The sequence below is a fragment of the Erithacus rubecula genome (assembly GCF_903797595.1).
Source record: "Erithacus rubecula genome assembly, chromosome: 6".
NCBI classification, from domain to species: domain Eukaryota; kingdom Metazoa; phylum Chordata; class Aves; order Passeriformes; family Muscicapidae; genus Erithacus; species Erithacus rubecula.
Genome location: NC_136688.1, coordinates 36,199,192 through 36,219,238, shown reverse-complemented (window position 1 = coordinate 36,219,238; position 20,047 = coordinate 36,199,192). Strand labels below are relative to the sequence as shown.

The 20,047-nt window shown below is 36.8% G+C and overlaps 1 protein-coding gene across 5 annotated transcripts in view; it reads left to right on the top strand.

Moving 5' to 3' along the window:
- Nucleotides 1-20,047, top strand: part of BAZ1A (bromodomain adjacent to zinc finger domain 1A) — a 65,307-nt gene that overhangs the window by 20,894 nt on the left and 24,366 nt on the right. For 3 of the 5 annotated variants that reach the window (XM_079310209.1, XM_079310208.1, XM_079310210.1), the window contains exons 4-13: nt 305-448; nt 6,912-7,013; nt 8,865-8,952; nt 10,676-10,810; nt 11,315-11,417; nt 13,405-13,571; nt 14,330-14,425; nt 16,780-16,918; nt 17,366-17,512; nt 19,911-20,006. In XM_079310209.1, the coding sequence (XP_079166335.1) occupies nt 305-448; nt 6,912-7,013; nt 8,865-8,952; nt 10,676-10,810; nt 11,315-11,417; nt 13,405-13,571; nt 14,330-14,425; nt 16,780-16,918; nt 17,366-17,512; nt 19,911-20,006 (1,217 nt within the window). The remainder of the gene's footprint in view (nt 1-304; nt 449-6,911; nt 7,014-8,864; nt 8,953-10,675; nt 10,811-11,314; nt 11,418-13,404; nt 13,572-14,329; nt 14,426-16,779; nt 16,919-17,365; nt 17,513-19,910; nt 20,007-20,047) is intronic. The other 2 variants (XM_079310211.1, XM_079310212.1) reach the window with 1 other exon arrangement.

Genomic DNA, 20,047 nt, shown 5'->3' with positions numbered 1-20,047 from the left:
AGTTTATTTTAACAAGAACTGAAAAAAACCTCACAGCCGCAAGCAACTTGATTTGTTTTCAAATCAAAAGTTTTCAACTTTTCACTGAGAAGTGAAGCTGATGGCTGTGTACTGTTTATTAGATGGCACTTAGGAAATTAATATTTTACGTAGTATTTCAGCTCAAGGATCTTAGTTACTTAATTAGTGGACAGTACAATGTTCAGTTATCTATGCATTCTTAAAATAACATCTGCTACAATTTTAGGCTCCTTGTACTAGTGAAAGACTTTTGGCATTAATAAATGTCTGTGTTTTATTTCAGGTTGCAGTGTAAAGTTTTGGAAGTCATAGCTCCAGCCCATCACAATGGAATGGCGAATGGCCACACCAGCAGTGCTGATGGGGACACAATTGTCATCAGCGACAGTGATGACTCAGAAACGCACAATAGCTCTGCACAAAACGGGTACATGATGCTTTACTCTATGTCATCCTGGCTGGGTGAAAATGAGACTAAAGACAGATGGGGCAGAGTCTTACTGAAACAAATTATTTGGTCTGCATGGATTGTGAGCATTCAGACAGCTGAAGGTGATGAGCTGAACCTTCAGAGGAGCTGGTTATGGCACCAGAAAACTATATTCTGAGAAGTGGAATACCTACAGATTAATCATTGTTTATCTCTTTGCAATGGGTGTTTTTGCTGAGAGATGATGGAAGAGCTGTATGTACCTCTTGGTAGTCTTTGTGATGGGAAATTTGTGCTGCTATAGCAGAGAGTGCAGCATGTTCTGCATTTCTGCAGTCTGGTATCACTTCACTTCCATCATGGGGCTCAGAGTTGGGATTACTTTGTAACAAGAGGGCATGCTTTTACTGGAACTCTCTGAAAAGTCTTCCCAGAGACTTGTTGTGTTTGTGTCCAAAAAACCAAAAACATAGTAAGCTTTCTTCATTGTGCTTGTGTCTGTAAATATATCATTGTATTTGGTGAATTTGATGGTGATGTAGGTGCAGTGAAACTGTGTGTTTTGCATTGAGGAACATTCTTTGGGCTGGAGTAGCCTAATAACATTGAATATTAGAGCTTCATAGCTGTAACTGTGTTGTTTAGTTTGGAGTACCCCTTTACTGTGCAGTAATTGAGCCTATCCTAGCAATATAATGAGAAGAAAGACTTCTTTGCTTCATAGGCATGATGATGAAAGGAGGTGGGTTTGAAGTGGGCCCTGATCTAGGATCTAGCAATATACAGACTGCATGAACTGTTACTGACTTGAGGATGTCACATAGATGCAGAAGTTAATCTTGTTGATTGCTTCATGGAGTCATGTCCTGACATGCCTAGAATAACTAGGGTGGAGCTCCTCACTTGGTTGAGAAAATAACATGGCATAAATAATTGTCAAATTTCTTTGCTGTCTCTTGAAGGCAGTGTCTAAGTTGTTCATGAAGATGTTCTACGTATTTGAAAAACTGAAAGCTTTTTAAGTATTCCGAAAGGCATGTGATGTTTAAAAGCAGGTTATTCTTGGAATTAAGCAAGCATGCTGACTGTAGGATCTGACTGTAGGAGCTGACTGTTGATCCTGTTACGGTGCTGTCACTTCCATGCATGTAAAGCTGGTGGTAAGACTAAGTCTTGAACTCTCAGTCACTCTGTGGTTCTCCCCACATTGATGAGTTATTTTGACAGTGCAGAGAAGGGAGGGAAACTAATTTCTTTTTCTTAGAAGAGGAATTCTTGTGAGACTATACAGGCTTTTGAAGCAGTGTTCTGTGACATATAACTAATGTTTGCAAGTTAAATTGCAAACCTCTTGTAGCTTTAAAATGCTTACTGTAAGTTTTAAGTGAGTCTGTTGATAACAAATGTGAGAGTGCAGTAAGTTATTTGCTAGATATATTCTGGTTATATGCAGACTTGAAAAGTATTATTTGCTGTATGTACAAAACCTGTCTGTAAGTAAAGCATCGTTGTGAATTTTTGCATGCTGGCATATAAAATTCTTTATACCATTGCTCCTAACAATAAGAAATCCCACTCAACTGAATGGCATTGTTTTGCAGCCCTAATCTTTCTGTACTTGGCTGTTTATGGAGAGACTTGCATGTGGAGAGTATGGATGTTAGTCACCTTGGGACCAATGTCAAGTTGATATGTGCAGGGCAGTTCTGCCTCAGCCTGCACACAAATGTCCAGGTTTTGAGACCCAGCCTTTGTGCAAAGCTGCAGTGCTGTGAAACAATGGTACAGCAGATGCTCAGGGTGTTTGTGAGGCAGGGGGAGGGGAGCACAGCACAGATTGATGGGCCATCTGCAAATATTTTTCCTAAAGAATCTGTAAGGCTAGAGAATCTTAACTGAAAATAGATGTCATTAGAGATCTCAGCCTTTCTGTGACCCTGCTCGTCCTGTCTGTATGGGGCAGAAATAGCCATGTAGTCTGTACAAATATTCCTGCTGACCTTTTCTGTTGTGTTCTGCAGTAAAAGTTGGAGTGGTATAGGAAGAAAGAGGCTATGATGCTCTTATTTTCCCTGAAAAAAACAGCCTGCTTTCTAAGGCCTGGGTTACAAAGCAAAAGGTAGCAATCTTATAAATACTTAAAACATTTATACTGTAACCTGGCAGCCTTTGGTACTGTAGGATAGTGGTCACATTGAACAGCAGTATTCATACCTTAAACTGCTAGACTTCTAAAGGTAAGGATGAACTCTAGTGTTGGCTTTAGCACTCAGCAGCAGCCTGGAGGTTGAGGGGCTTTTGCTGCCAAATGTGTACAATTCAGCTGCAACTTAATTATTCATGGCATTCTTTTTGCCAGGGCTGTGAGTAGTGTGAATCATCAAGCATCATCAGAAATACTAGAAAAAATATTCTTGGTTTGCTGGCTGGTCTATGACAGTAAATTGGTGTAAATTTGGGTGTTTGTTCAGTTTGAATTGAAGATTAATTTTGGAGAAGGGCTAATTGTTTCTGCAAATTTTGGGCTATAAGAGGTAACAGTTTTTGGAGATACTGTCAGTGGAACCTCACCATCCAGGCCTTTTACCATTTTCAGATGAGTTTTTAAACTTTATTTGGAGAAAATAATTATGAACTGGATATGTCAAAATGTGGGCATAGCTTGTCATTAAAACTATATAATATCTTCAGTACAGTAAGTCTCTTTTCATCTTCAATTCTTACCTTTCCTTTCTTCCACTCTCATTCCTCCACTGCTTGAATCCAAAAATAATGATGATGGGTAATAGTCCTCTTTATATTATAAGGAAAGACCAAAGTACTTGGATCAAAGACACCTTAAAATCTTCACCAAAATGCTAGAAGTCAGGATTTTCTTGCAAAGTGCTGTGGTCTTGTCCCTAGGGTGTTTTTCTTAACAGTCTTCAGGTTTCTCTGTTTTGTTGTTGAAATTTTATTTCAGTTGCAGGAAATATTTGCAATTCCAAATGGACAGTTCTTATTATTGTTTGGTACAGAGTTGCTTGTCAGTGGCAGCCTTCAAAGATGGGCAGAGGCAGCCTCGCTAGGGGATCAGTTTACTGACAGGTTTCCTCTGTGTAAGGTTTGCACTGGAGCATGACAAGACCATAAATTGTGTTATTTAGCTAGCATTCTTCAAGGGGGGTTTTTCCATTCCCATATTTAGTCAAAGCAAAGAAAAGCCACTGCCTCTTTCTGAAAAAGTGGGACAGTGGTCTTATCACTGCAGGACAGCGTTCTGGATCCTCTAACTCTCAGTATTTTTCTGTGCACTTTTTCTACTTCTGTTAATACAGTAAGGTACAGGTAGCTGTGGCAGGACTCAGACCCAGATGGTGGATAGGTGTCCTGGAGAAGGTAATTGAGAAGGACAGGATTGAGGGAGCAGGGTTTGTTTAGCAAGGAGTAAAGGAGGCTTGAAAGAGACTTCAGCACTCCTGCAGCCACCTGAGACAAGGGTGTAGAGAGGTGGAGGTTGGTCTCTTCTCCCGGGTAGCAAGTGACAGGATGAGAGGAAATGGCCTCAAATTGTGCCAGGGGAGGTTTATATTGGATAATAGGAAAAACTTCTCCACTGAAACATCAGGCATTAGAACAGGCTGCCCAGGGATGCCATGAAATCAGCATCCCTGGAAGTGTTCAGAAGGCTGTGCGGATGTGGCACTTGAAAATGCAGTTTAGTGATGAACACGGTGGTGCCAGGTTGGCAGTTGGACCCAGAGGCCTTTTCCAGCCTTAAGGGTTCTATGGCTCTAAGGTTTCAGAGGTTACTGGTGCTGTCAGAATGTAGCATAGCAGTAGTGTAAGAAGACATTCATACTCAGGTCATGTGGTCCCCTTGCCAAAGTAATTGAAGGCTTGATGAGATTATTACCTGTCAGTGGTTCAGTATAACCTTATGAAAAATCCAGGATTCTGACATGAGTACTCACCCCATTCACTTCAGTGCAGTAGAAATTAGTGTAGTATGGGTGAGTCAGTTGTGGTTTTTACCTACTGAATTACAAAATACTCTTGTATTTTTTCCTTTGGGTTTGGTTGTCTGTTAGAGCTGTGCTTCGAAGATTTTTTTGTAAGGGATCTCTGCTGTGAAATGGGTCTAACCCTTGCTAACTCTAGTGTGTTTTATATAGTGCCTTACAAAATAAAGTACTACCAAAAATAATAATAGTTTTATGCTAAAGCTGCTAGATAATTTATATAATTATTAAAGCATTCTATATGTATTAAATGACCTTTTTCTTCCTCTTTTGTACTAAGCAAAATTTTTACTATAAATTTAGAGGAGGATATCAGGAATATGTTTACTTCTTGGGATAATAGCTGAAAACTCAGAAACTAAGCAGAAAAAACGTAGTGTGTTTGAAATTACATTTGGACTATTATATATGATCCACTGAAGTCAAGAAAGATTTACTTAAACTAAAAAGTAAAGATTAACGACAAAGAGTTGAAAACTGGATTATTCTTTGGGCCCTAAATTTGATTGCAGTAATAAAGCTTGGAATCTATTAAAAATGTATAAATAAGATGATATGCTTTTGTTTTAATATTGGTACTCTGATGCCTTTTATTTTGTATCTGAACATTTTCTGTTTGGGTCATTCTTTAGCTTGCTAGACTAAAGGACTGGAAACCCAGTGGTGTGTGATGAGGTGCAAGCTTGTCATTCATACTGTGCAGAAATTCCTAGGGACAGCCTTCATTACTTTAGCTTTCCTGTCTTGACACTGGAGATGGTCATGGAAAACCAAATCATGGTATGACCAGAATATGAAGCCTCTTTTAGCAAATTTATGTAGAGATGTTAAAATCTTGCCAGTGGAGATATACTGGATTACAGTTGATCTCTGTTTTGCTAATATGTATGGCTGGGTGAGCTTTTTTTCTGTTATATTTCTTAGACTGTGTTTGGTCCAAGTGACTCAACATTTGACTTCAACTGTGATGTGCATGCAGTATCATGCAAGGCACTGCATGCATGTCACAGCAGCTATCTATAGGTCTAGTAGATGTATTGCTGTTTCCAAGTCTGTCTTCTTTTTTTTGTCAGTCCACTTATTATTAACCATGCTGATAAACTATGCTTGTAAACTATTTTTCTCTTTAGAACTTTGCAAATTATTCTCATCTGAAATGATAGTAATGGTGAATTAAGTACATTTTCTTTTAATCTCTATTAATTAATGTATTTATTAGACATTGGAATGTTAATATTTCTTGTATTTCTGTTTCACTAAGTTAGTGGGGAAAAACAAGAATTGTAGCAAATTTTATTTTCAGCAGCATTGTAAAGTACAGTTCTCAACATCTTGTACATGGTTTTCACAATGCTAAAGAATAGCAAGTGAAGCATTTTGTAAATGCTGGAAGGACTGACAATGGTGAAATGCATAGTTTTAAATCTCCTAATTCATCTGCATTCAACTTTCTTTCTTGATGAAAAAAGATGATGACTGAATTCTTTCTGATAGAGCAGTACAACTCTTGATTACAAATTGTGACCTCAAGAGAAGTTAGTTCTGCTGTTTTAATGCAAAAATGCAATATGACTTAAATAGGGTCTTAGTAGTTTAGCTCTTTTCATGAAGTCTGTCTGTAAATTCACTACTCTTCTTCTAGTATATTGTCTATGGCAAACCCTTCCCTTTCTTGTAAACAAGTGAATTTTTGTAGCACACCAGACCTGAGTGTTATCCACCTAGGAATAGGTCTATCAAAACAATTAATGTTATGTTAAAACTGAAGAAGTATTTTCCAGGAGGGGGGAAATCTAGTTCTCTGTAGCAATACCTGCAAAAGGGAAGTGTGCTTTGGCTAATAAAGCATGTAACCTGATAAGAATTTAATTTGAAGTGTAGATGCATTCTTTATGTAGATACATGCCTTATGATTTCTGTTATTTTATGTGGTTAGTAAAGTATCTGGTTTGTTTTTTTCCAATGTGTTATTTTTGAAAAATATTTTAGGTAGTTTTTTATGTTTTGCAATGCAGTTGGTAGATCAAGGGCTACTGTTTTTATTAATTTTATTTATTTCTGTCTTTTGGACTCTTTCTCATAATCTTTTTTCTCCTTTTTCCTGTCTTCCTGTTGCCATCATGAGTACTGAGAGCATTAAGGAGACAATTTTCTGAAGTATAGGGATATGTCATTACTTGTCTCTTCCTTCTTTCCCTTCTTATCTCCCATTTCCTTGCTCAGAAAACATCCCTCGTTGTTCTTCCTGTTCTTGCAGGAACTGTTTTAATGCAGGTTTAAATATAGTAGCAGGAAAGTTGGCACAAATTAATAGACCCTTTTTGCTACTGGTGGAAGTTACAAACTGGGTTATTTTAAGAGGTCCGTTGTGTAGGCATATAAATATATTAAGTGTGCAAAATATGAGGGTGATGATAAGTGAATGTAATCTTCTAATTTTTAAAACTTTTTTTTCCTAGGGAGAAGAAAGCCATAATTGATCCTTCTTTGTTCAAATACAAAGTCCAACCTATTAAAAAACACCTATATGAACCTGTTATTGTTAAAGCATCTCAACTAAGGTAAAAATTAGTGGAAATTAAAATTGTTCTTTGTAACTGTGAGTTGTGTAAGATGCTTTTGATATAAAATGGCATCTTGAAACAATGTTAAATCTGTTAATTAAAAGTACTGGAACAAAATGCTGTAATGCAGGCCTTCTTTATAAAGGATTCCAAGCTTTGCCAGCTTTAACACAGGTACCAGCTCCTTGCAGGTTTCTGATTTCATTGGTGCACAGATGAGATCTGCTGTTGTTGTCTGCAAAGATCAGATTAGTTACCCAGTGTGCAACAAACCAATAATTAGACGCTCGTAGAGACACTGATGATTTATTTGAGAGATGTGCAAGCCTAGGTGATCAGTGGTATTCCATAAGTCAAGCACATTTTAGCAAGCAAAAGAATTACTGTTCATTGGCTACAAGTTACATACTTCTCTTACTAATTAGTATTCTATTTTCTGTTGGTTAATTATTCCAATTAATTGATTAATTACTTCATTTTATGGTAATTAGTCCACATCCTCAGTCTTTCTCTTTTGAGTCAGTGAGTTTCTTGTGCCAATGGTCCTGAGTTGGTGGCTGCAGATTTGCCCCTGCAGAATTACCTTTTACCCAGTTGGAGCTGATTTGGTAATTGCTTGTTTGGTTTCCTTACCTTGGGAATTCTGCTAGGTGTCTTTGTGACCCCTAAATTCTGCATTCTTTGTATCCACTGTCAGTGGGCATTCTTCTTCCTGAGCTTTGTTAACCTGTCCCCAGGTCTGCCTTAACAAGGCAGTTCTACCAAAAAGTAATTTATTTTTCTTACACCTGGATATCGTTTATAATAGCTAACAATCAATTCATGCATTAAATTTCCCGTTGTGTTGATTAGGCTTGAAAGTATGTGAAGATCAAACATCAAAGAACATCCTTTCTTAACAATATTTTTAATATTCCACATTTTGTAACACTGTGTCTTCTGATACCTTGGCTACTGCTGTGATTGATGGAGTAGGTGGAAAAAAGTTTGAGAACTCTAATAATGATAATAATGAACTATTGACATTGTGAGCACTCTGGTAGCATTGCTGGTTTGAAATGTTGAAACAGACATTGGCAATCAGGTTAATTTAAAGTAGAAAGGTGTAGGGGGTTTGCTTCTTAAATAACAAATTTGTCTCAAATTTAGTTAAAATATATGTTTAGAGTAGATTGTACATAAAAATTTATATAAACTGCGTGCTGTAAACAAACTTCAATTTGTGTGATGACAAATCATTTAGTTCCAGCACGAATCAGGATTTGTTTTTTCATTAACTCCTCCTGTGTAGTGAAGGTTTTTCCTTCCTGTGAAGTAATGCAGGTTCCTGGGAATGCCAGGAGCCAGTAGAGTGCACATTGTCCTCTAGAAGGAAGTGGCCTAGCTTGACTGAGTAGTGTGTGAATTCTCCTTGTCACTTGTGGCTTGCTTCCCTTCTTGAGAGATGTGAATGCTTTCCTGCTGTCCCTGTTTGTTTGTCCTCCCTTTCTCCTGAAACAATCAGACTTGAGTTTTATTTTAAGAAGTGTTGGGAGGATCTACCATGGATCAAAAAGGTGTTTATAAAAGAGGACATAACAGAATCTTCAAAATAAAAATTGCAGATGCATAAAGCAACTGTTATGTACTACTTGGGTTTTGTTTTATTCATAAGGAAAATTTTTATTTAGTTGGGGTTTCAAAGAATGGTTGTTAATTACAATAGTAAGGGTGTTATTTATATTGAAGAAAATTAGAAAAAGATTAATCATGTGGTCCATCACATGTATTCTTGCACATACTTTTGACTGTACTTAAACACTAGTTAAAGATGTTAGTTGATAATCCTACCTTTCTTTTCTAATGCAGCCGGAGGAAACATCTCTTTTCTCGTGATAGACTTAAACTTTTTCTGAAACAACACTGTGAACCACATGATGGAGTAATTAAAGCTAAGGTAAGCAAGAAGAAATAATTTATTGGATAGAATATTGACACTATTTAGTAGTTTTTGCTCTTCTCTATTAGCTGCTCCTTTTAAAAACTGCGTCAAATTTAAGTATAATATACTTTTCCAAAATAAAAGGTGAATACTTGAACTTTTTGTTTTTGACTTCTACAATTTTGTTTACAAGCAGTTTTTCTGAAGCACAGTTCTTTAATTTCTTCTTTGGCTACTAGTTTCAAAGAATCCTCAAAATAAAAAAGAACATTTACCTAGAAAAAATTTATTTGTTGAAACATAATATACTTTTGATTAGTCTAGCACATGAATTGTTTTCATTCTTCAAGGTATGCAGCTGGTATTTCTAAGTCAAAAATGAACTGTTTCTGTGTTGGTATAGTAAAGCAGTGTTATTCTGTTCTAATGCTTTGAGCTGGAAAATGTTTTATAATAGATTGAATTTTTTCTCCAGATCTTCAATGAGACAAGTGAGTTTAGGTAGCTAGAATGGGTTTTTGATAAGTTCTTGGATGTTGACTGTGCATGTTTTTGTAGTCTTAGATATATGGTGACACTTAGTACAACTCAGACAGAAGTTCACATCCTAGTGGGCACTGCATGTCTGAGAATTTGAACGGCTTTTCCCACAAGGCAGCAGTTTCCCTTGCTTGCACTACCACAAGAGATCCTGAACTCCTTCACTGTGTATTGCAGCCTTGACTCTGAAATCCTTGCTATCTTCTTGTTTTTAGAAGGTGGCAGGTTTTGGGGTTTTTTTTGTGTCTGTTGTTTTCTCATACAGCTGTGTAACTGCTCAGTCTGCACAGGAGGGCTAGGAGAGATGAGAGTCTTGCCTCTGAAAGTGGAGGAAAATAACAAAGGCAATAAATTTCTAAATAAATTTGTAACTCTAGAGACTGTCTCTTCTAAAGAAATGGAAATGGAAGAAAATAGAGCTGAAAGGGATAAACACCCCCATTCCTTGTTAGTGCTTGTTAGGGCTTGTTAGTGGTCATTTTGACCCAGCTCACTTTACCACATTAAGGACTAGTGCTCTATTAGTGATGCTTTCTGGAGCCTCAGGAAAACTGTTATATTCTGTATATGTGTATTTGTCATCTTGTCTTTATTTGGGCTTTCTGTGGAATGTCTTCTTGTCCTCTTGCTGATTGCCTTGCATTTCAGTTATGTGAACATGTCCTATTTGGAATGTCTCCTTTGTATCCTCATCTGTATTGTTTAATAAGGGCATATATACTGAAGTTATCAGATTGAGAAAGTAGATTTGAAAAGAAACTCTGACAGTCTGGAACAATCTTCCTCCAGAAATAAGTACCTGTGTAATACAGAATTATGTAATTCTTCAATAAGTTACATTTCTGCTGATATCTGTCAAAATTTATTCTTGACACACTTCAGTACCTTGCTAGGGAGACACTGCCCAACTGTGTTTGCTAAAAGGCATATAAAGAAACATCTTGCTCAATGAAGCAAAATTCTAGTTTCAGATGTGCTACATACATTATTATCCACTTGATAGATTAACTCTTCACTTACACTATTTCAGAGCTTTATTTCTTATCCTCAGTTAAGCAATTGTGGATATGGTTACTCCTGTTGTCTTGTTTTAGAAATTAATGATTGAATAATTAGCTTATATTTGAATTAATTATCTCATATTTATAAAAAGGTAAGAATTTCACTCTGAATATATATTTTCATCTTTCTTATCAAGGCAACATCAGTTGAAAAATACAATCTAGCAGAACAAAACTTCTCCTATTTTTTTCCTGATGAACCACCCACATTTATCTTCAGTCCCGCAAGCAGACGGCGAGGGCGACCTCCAAAGAGGGCATCTGCAAATCTTGTAAGTAAAAGCATTTTTAATCCCAGATGAGGACATATTAGCATAGTCTTATGAAGTTCTTCCATTTATCTGAGTTTTCAGATCATTTGAAATACAAGGTTGACATTGTGCTTTTTTTATTTTGAGGGCAGTTGGCGTATATTCCACAATTTCTCTTTAAGTAATTGCTGGTGAAAGGGATCATACTTGAGATGTTATCTTCTTATTTTTGTCATTATTTCTGGGATCCTATAGAGAAACTAGATTTTTGGTTTGTTGTGAGGACAGAGTGCTTGTCCATTCTGAGATTAATAATTTGCTGAGTAGCTTTCATTTGAACTCTCAGATGAATTATGTCACTTGCCCTCAGATACAGGTATGTCGATTGCCTGTATTTAAACACTGACACTCTTAGTCACTATACTACTTCATTTTATGCTAGTTGAAAAATTGGGAATATCTTTTGCTGTTCATTTTACCATAGTTATTATGTTCTTTATTTTCCCTCTCTACCCCCAAATTCAGGAGGACAATATTACACCTAAACAAAACACCCCAGGAAACAAAAGTAAAGTATCAAGGGAAAGGGCAAGGTTCCAGAAGCAAAAAGATGATGTACAGGCCATAGGTAAGTTGAAGTTTACTCATATGACCAGTAGAACCAGTTTTTACAGGTTTGGGAGCCGGCCATAATTAGAATATTTTTGGGGTTGTGCCTTTAAAAGGGAAAATGTATTCAGAGTGTACTGCCCACACCACTATGGCCAAGTGCTCCTTTCAATAGTTAGCATGCTCGTTTCCTGGTTTTATTTTTTTTCCTTGTCAGTTGACTAAATTGGTGAAATGTAGGAAGTTTGTGGCCGAACTGTGTTGATTTCTCTCTCAGATGAATAAAGAGCTAAATAATTCTTGTAGAAGCTTGGATGGTGAAGTCATGTGTAAATGTTACCAGCTGAAGGTATATCAAACCATGAAGTGTAACACGAATCTGTTTGTTTTAACATTTATGCATTTTCCTCATACAACAATCTCAAAATTTAAAAGAACTGAGGTCTTCTGAATTTTTTGGTTTTAAAGAGTGCAAGTACTTCAGAGATTTTTGGTTTGGACTGACTTAATTATTTTGGTTTAGTTTTGAACTGTTCCTTATCAATTTAAATTTGATTTCAAATTAAGTAAGGGGACCCATATGCCTTTTGTTTGGGCTTAACTAGATAAACTGGTATGTCTTCTTGATGACTAAAGTTGGAGACATTCTTCTGGATTGTAAGGACTCATGTCCTTCTTAAGGAAAGGCTTTCATCTGTGGAAGTATTTTAGTGAACTTCTGGTTCCAGCCTCTCATTTCCCTGAATATAGAATTTTTTTAAGATGGCAAGGACATTTAGAAATTACCTAGTCCAACATCTGCTTAAATAACAGTGAAGTTGTCTGATGCTGCTTTGGGCCTTTCCTTTATAGGAGATAAGGACACTAGAATTTCATGTGTTCCATCAAATTTTTGTGTCCATGTTCTTGCACAACAAGCATCTCTTTATTCATGTGCTGGCAATGACAGCATAGATTGAAATAACAGCTGATCAGTGTCAAAGCTGCTTCCTCTCTTGTGTGGACAGAAACTGCAGCTTCTAGAAGACTAGTAAAGACACATATTCACAATGTGAAAAGGTAGCAAAATATCAAGTACCTTGAAGCATTAAACTCCTCAGTATATTGAAGACCCTGGGGATCAGCTTCACTGCATTTGTTTGCCAGGTGGAGACATTGCTGCTTTGTGCAGTGGCTGTCTCTAGGAGGAACTTAGCCCATTTTCAGAATGTTAGAGGAAAGTCTTCCTTGTAATTACGATCCACTTGATAGGAGTATGGATCTTCTTTCATTTCATTCACTTATGATTCTAGCTGTCCTGTTAACTCAATTAAAACAGTGAGACCTCCTTTTGTTTGTTAGCCTGTATGTGGGCTGATAGGCACTGTCTGTCCACAGGAAGTGGAAATTTGGGTCCTGTTGTTCTACATGTGACTGCAAAGAAATCTGCATCACTTCAGGCAATAGCATTTAATTTGAAGTTAGTTTAAACTGTGTAACTGAAGTAAAATTTGAACAAAATACACTGAAATATATGTTTCAAATGTATTGACTTCAGTAATTTAATAATGACTAAATATTTAAAGATCACTTATTTAAATGTTTTTACTATCACAGATATTTCACGGCTGTGTGCCATGCCTGGTTGTGACATGCTTTTATTTAATCAGTCATTATTAAATATGTTGCTGTAATTACAGTTTGGAATCAGTTCTCATCTTTATATGTCAACTGATAGAAACCAATAAACAAGTAATAACCTTCTGTATACTCATAAACCTAGATATATTTAACTTTATTACCTGTCAACAACCTCGTAAAACATGTCTAATACATAGGCTTGAAACTCTGATTCTGTAAAGAACTTCCAAGTGTTTGAATTTCTGGTTGGTGGGGTGACAATTCAGTCTTCATAGCAATATCTTCTTCATATGGTAATTATAAAAATATCAGTCTATCTATCAGTTAAAACTGATATTTTACAAACAAAAAAACCCTAAGTTTGTTTTTTTTTTTTTTCTTTATAGCTTTTGAAAAAGCTAAATTAAAACAAGAGAAGGCAAATGCTATGGAAGCTAGGAAAAAGGAGAAAGAAGATAAGGAAAAGAAGAGAGAAGAATTAAAGAAAATTGTGGAAGAAGAAAGGATGAAAAAGAAAGAAGAGAAAGAGAGACTCAAAATAGAAAAGGAAAAAGTAATGCTTTTGAAGTATATGTGTTTCATATAGGAACATGACTTTCTAGTTTCCTTGTTTCTTAGTCGCTGTTTCAAGTTATTTTCTGTTAATCATTTTCAGTTCCTGGAAATGTACTTTAGAAGAATAGACAGTTGCAAGACTTGATGATGGGTTGTATTTCTGGTTAACATTCTCTATAATTTTAGTTTACCAAAAGTTCTTTTTGAATTTGAACTTATTTCAGTAATAATGTGGTAGGCTTGGGTTTTTTTTTGCCAATAATGCATAAAACTGTTTGATTTAATGGTTGTCTTCTCTGTGAAGAGTCTGTTCTGCATCAGATTGACAACATATCTGATAGTTGTAGGGTTTTGTGTGGATTCTTTGGATGTAAATTGCTAAATAACTTTTTGTCAGCCTGAATATGAAGAAATTATATATACACATTCACTATCTTATTTTCATGGTCTTTTTTGAGACAACTTTCATATATGCTGTCTCATTTTTCATATTTTTTCTTCAGCCATTTCTGTTTAAAAGAAAACAAACTCAAAATACCCCCCAACAAAATCAATAACTAATTAAACAAAGTATCACCTCATTTAAATATTTTTGCCAATCTCATTTTATACAAGTAAAAATTAATAGATTACCCCATTCTAATTAAATGGGATGTTTGACTTTTCAGTGTGATTAAATAGTAAGTGGTGCATTTTTAGAAATTGCAATAAGACCATGCAACATTATTTATATACAATTGTGACTGTTTTTTTCAGGAAAGAGAGAAGCTGCGTGAGGAAAAAAGAAAATACGTAGAATACCTGAAACAGTGGAGTAAGCCTAGAGAAGATATGGAGTGTGATGACCTTAAGGTATGATTGAATTTGGAACAGCTGAAGACTCTAGTTTGCAGGTTCCCAGATGGATTAGATTCCCTAATGCAGAGGCAAATGGAGATCTGTTTGGAATGCTAGAGGCTGTGAGTCACCTGCAGTGTGTAATACACATTTCCCAGTGGCAGTGTTAATGGGATCATCTGCATTTTCAACCTCCAGAACAGCTTTTCAGGCTGTGCTCAGTCTCTAATGGAGTATGTTCAAAGTGCTGGCATTACTGAGTGGAGGGTATTGAGTATACCTGATTTTTCTGTTAAGTATACAAAATGAGCTCGCTTAGAAAAATGTGAGTCCCTTCAAAGATCTGAGTAATGAAAAACTAAAAGTTCGGCTGCAAAAGTTAGAAAAGACATTGACTTGTGGCATTCTTTTGATTGAAACTGTAGCAATATACTATGTATTCTATATAATGTTTAATTAGCATCTTTGATGATGATACTGGAAACCTGTAGAAAGTACCAAGAATTTGCTTCTCAAAGAACTTATGTTTCATGTAATAGTATAGTGTGGCTGTACACAACAGAAGATTTTTCCAGTGTTACATTTTTTATACACTTTATTTGGATTAATTTTGACAGGGGGCAAATTGTCAGAAACACAAGAATGAGAGAGATACACTGGGAAGTGTAACAAATGCAAGGACAGCAAGTGGAAATAAAGGAGAGTTTTAAATGAATTCAAGTGAAAGCACTAATTGGGAAGAATATGGGAGCTGAACATATTTGCAAGGAGAGCTGTATGGCCATTGAAGATGGGAGTGAAAACTCCTGGATGTGTAGGAAGGGGAAAAAAGCTGAAGAAAGGGAAAAAGGCCATTACTGAAAGGAGAGCAAGCTGTGAAAGCAGTGCTGCTGTCTTACTACTGGAGAGAAAAATGAGGGGTGGAAAAGCAGTGTCATTGCTACAGTGAGACTGCTGTGCTACTCTGCCCATGCTGCTGTGTACCAGTGCAGCCTCACCTGGAGTACCGTGTGGGAGTTTGGGCACTGTAATATAAGAAGGACATGATGATATTAGAGAGTGTCCAAGGGAGGCAGAGAAGGATGATGAAGGGCCTGGAGAAGGCATATGAGGAGTGGCTGAGGTCACTTGGTCTGTTCAGCCTGGAGGAGACTGAGGGGACACCTCGTCACAGTCTACAGCTTCCTCCTGAGGGGAAGAGGAGGGCAGGCACTGACCTCCCTGGTGTCAGTGACAGGACCCAAGGGAATTGCCTCAGGCCCTCTCAGGGGGGGGTTAGGTTGGATACTAGAAAAAGCTGCTTCACCCAGAGGGGGGCTGATGGAATTCAAGAACCATTTGGCCAGTGCTCTCAGGCACAGGATGTGATTCTTTTCATGGATGGTCCTGTGCAGGGCCAGGAGATGGAATCGAAGATCCTTGTGGTCCCCTTCCAACTCAACCTGTTATTTCATGATTCTGTGAATTGACAAGAATATAAATAAAGATGAGTTTAGGTAGAGACTGCTTTTGAAAAGAGATCCCCTTTTCTGGAAATTTATGAGATAGATACCTTACTGTGTTCTTCTGAAACATAGTATTCAGCTTGCTCCTTTTTAATATTTGTGAACTACCATGTTTGTGAAAAGGAGATGTCATTCTGAAAATTATTCAACTGTGTGTGCTAAGAAACTGTAAATGAAGACAAATCTTGAACAATTATATGAAGGTAGTAATTTCAAAATCAAATGTGACGTTAGGCACTGTCATCTGTGGTTGGGAGGTGGTGTCTCTGTTAAGTGATGCTGTTATATGGTTACATAAGCTCCCTTTAATGTCTTCAGCTACCATAAGTGCCTTACAAATGCAGAAAACCCAGTACCAGAACACACAGTTGTTAGACATGATCTTGCATATCCTAGTATTAGAAGGGCATATTTTATGTGAATGTGTTAGGGTTTTGGTTTGCTTGTCTTTGCAAGCAATCACAAGTAACCTTTAAGAGTATATTTATTTTTGCTTGTTCAGACAGTTCAGGAAACTGAAATTCAAAACTCTTGTGAAGTATAGGTATAAAGGAAAAATCTTGACAGCTGATGTTCTTAACTTGTAGTGGGATTAACTTAATAAAGATAACAAACTTCATGGACATGAGTAAACTTCTTTCTCAAAAATTTTACCTTCAAGTTGCATGCTCTTTGGTTTCCAAAGTTAGTACTATCGCCCGGGTTACCATGATAACTGATCACATGTCCTGTGGGACTCTTTTTAGTAAAATGCAGAGAAACTCAATGAATACATCCCTTAGAATAATAAACTCTCTGGTTTTGATAATTTGTGTACTGTGCACAAACCAAATACTGTATTGAGTGTTCTCATTTGGTTTGCAGGAACTTCCCATTCCAATGCCAGTGAAGACGAGACTTCCTCCTGAGATCTTTGGTGATGCTCTGATGGTTTTGGAGTTTTTACATGCTTTTGGGGAACTTTTTGATCTTCAAGATGAATTTCCTGAAGGAGTGACTTTAGGCAAGTTGTGGTTTATGTGGCAAGGTGCCCCATTTTGGTGGTTTCCCTTTTACCAAACAACCAAGCTGCTTAAGTGTACACAAGTACCACTGCTACAGAATCTTCTGTGTGGCTTTAATCTGTCAGTGCTAACACTGGCATATCAATCCAGTTTTCAGTTCATGGTCTACTCCAAGTGACTTGTAAAATCAAAATTAATTTTGGTATACAAGTTGTTATTCTGCTTATCAAAATATCTACTTGTATTTTTTTCTTGCAATTATGTATTAAGAGAACAATGTTTATTCAGCACTGTTTGGCACCATCTCTCTAGGAACATATGCAGTTAATAATGGAAAAGTAACTTAATTATCATACCTGAAGGAAAATAAATGTTTTCATTCTTCAGTACATAATTTTTTTTCCAAGTTTGCGGCAAAAGTGACGCTTCTTAAACTTTATTCACAGAGGTTTTAGAGGAAGCTCTTGTAGGAAATGACACTGAAGGCCCACTATGTGAATTGCTGTTTTTCTTCCTGACTGCCATCTTTCAGGCAATGGCCGAAGAGGAAGAGGAAGTGGCCAAAGATCAAATAGCTGATGCTGAGACCAAAGGTCAGATCTTTAATTTTACTGCTGAAAAGCTGAAATTGCACTGGAATTAACTTTAAGCTGCATGATTTGTGGCATTCCTTTGTTTAACCTTGTCTTATTATGCATGGATATTGTATGTAAATGGGCTTGTTTTTTCTCTTCTATCTGAAATTGAAGCCTTAAGCTGGGCATGAACCACAGGGTCTGGGGGGAATAGAGAAAAAGGAAGCTCATTGTTACTATGATTGTATCCAGCAAAGCATAATAAGCTTTTAACAGCATTGCTTGTGTTTCGGAGGTGCAGGAAGCATCTTTACCTTCCTCCTCTTCCTACAGCACTGTTACATGTTTCTCCTGAGGGTCAGGGAACAAGTCATTTTCCTAAGTCTTTTCAAAGATATTTGTATCTATAAAAAATCTGTACCTAACTAGATTGAAAACTAAAACTCTCCAGCACAACTGTAATGGAGAATTGAATATTCATTGTCCTTCAAGACTTGAAATTATATATCCACAGCTCCTGGATAATACCATGTGTGTTCTTTCAGTAAAGATTCTCAGAGTCACTCTGACTTTGGTCTTTGCTCTAAAGCTGATGTTGCCCCCATTTTAGAGGCATTTGGTGTATACTAACCTTTGATCAGAGGGAAGTGCAGGCTTTGTTACAAATTTGCAGTCTTGTGTTTATGGACTGCCAAATTTGCTGACTAAAGGAGAAGTTTTGATCCATCCTACTAGCCTTTGTTTCCTTAAAGGTAGGTAGATAAGAGCACTCCCTGTTTGAGGTTAGATGAATTCTGTGGTACCTCTGCAAGCCAGTATGTGAGTTACATGAAGGTTCCTTTAATTCCTCCCTTGAAGATTGTTTTATTTTTGTGCTTAAGATTTATGTTCAGTCTATAAATTATGTTTATATAAAAGCATGGGCACTGTCTTCAATAACGGAAGCTCCTTTTGTTAATTGAATAAAGTTATAGATTTGAGACAGCGTTAATAAATTCAGACTATATTTTAATTACTGTTGAATTTAGCAATTAAATTGTATTTATTAACTACTGGGAGTATTGCCTTGGCAATACCAGCAAGGATTCCATTATCAGGTAATCATAGAATAGTTGATTAGATTCTATATTATTCATGTGACTGATCAGAAAAAACATAATATAAGCTTTCTTATTTTAATTTGACATTGTGGGGCTGACTATTGCAAAAGTCTGCCATTTTGTTTCTAGTTTAGCAGAGTTGTGGGTAAGGCACTTCATTTATTATGTTTTACGTTCCTCAGAACTTTCATTTCTCGTCACTCTTGTTTAGGCATCTTCTTTCCCATAAATGAATTATATAGTCTTGGCTTTGTCATTCTGGCTAACCAAACTAGCAGTAGTCAGCATGTTTTCTTAGTTAAATTCTGTACAGGCAGCGCTTCTGCAACAGGGAACACCATGGATATGTGGTTTTGGGGTGTGCAGTACTTTCTCAAAGTGTGTTATATAGTTAAAGTGAGAGGGCATGTGCAGAGAATCATTTTGCAGTGTCTGGGTGACAGTTTTTAAGCAACATCAAACATTGTAGAGGAAGGATTCTTGTGGATTTGCATTTTATGTATTGTTTGTATGGTTTGTATTTGTGGTTTTATTTTGGCCTGGTGACTTTAACTGCTTAATAATTCGGATTTGAATAAAGTGAAATTGTTGAAACAGCATACAGTGCTGAAAATACTCTGCCAACCCTCTGGAGAAATACCTGTAAGTGCTGAGGAAACCTTTGTTTAAGAAACCACAACTTGCTATTTCTCCCTTTCACTTCCCTGCTTTCCTGGTCAGTTTGCTTATGTATGATGGTTATTCAGTGCAGGCGCTTGATTTGGTGAAATATGATTTATTTGTAATGTCTTAGTAATTGTGTTTGCGCAGAACAGTTTGTATCTGAGTTACAGATAGAAAGTGTAAATTGAATGGTGATAGCCAGTATCAACATACATGGTTGGTTTGAGCTATGCTTCCTAAAAACAGGATTATAATAAGCAGAACAGTTCATTTGAGGAAAGGAAATACAGGTGTTCTTGCATTGCTGCTTGTCTGCGCTTTCAAGCGTGTTCCTGGATTTGTTCTTGCTGCCTTCTGTGTTGCCATTGTGCATGTTCTGTGTGTTGCAGTTGCTTTGACAGCTTACATGGTGTTCTCCCTATATATAGCATGTGGTGCATGTCCTTTAGCTTTTAGATGGATTATTTTAGTTACGTTGAAAGATCTGTAAATTTTTGTTTGGATGTTGAATTGAGTTTTGAATACATTGATGCATCTGCAAATATCATCCCTCTTTTCGCTTTGTCTGCAACTCTCAAAACACAGCTTCCTTTCCTCCCCTCCACAGTACAAATTTTAATTTGCACTAGAATAAAGTGTTTATTTCCTTAAAGATTTAACAGAAGCTTTGGATGAAGATTCAGACCCCACAAAATCTGCACTGTCTGCAGTTGCAACTTTGGCAGCTGCATGGCCCCAGTTACATCAGGGTATGTGTGGGTTTCACTTATTGTTTTATTACTGTTATTAT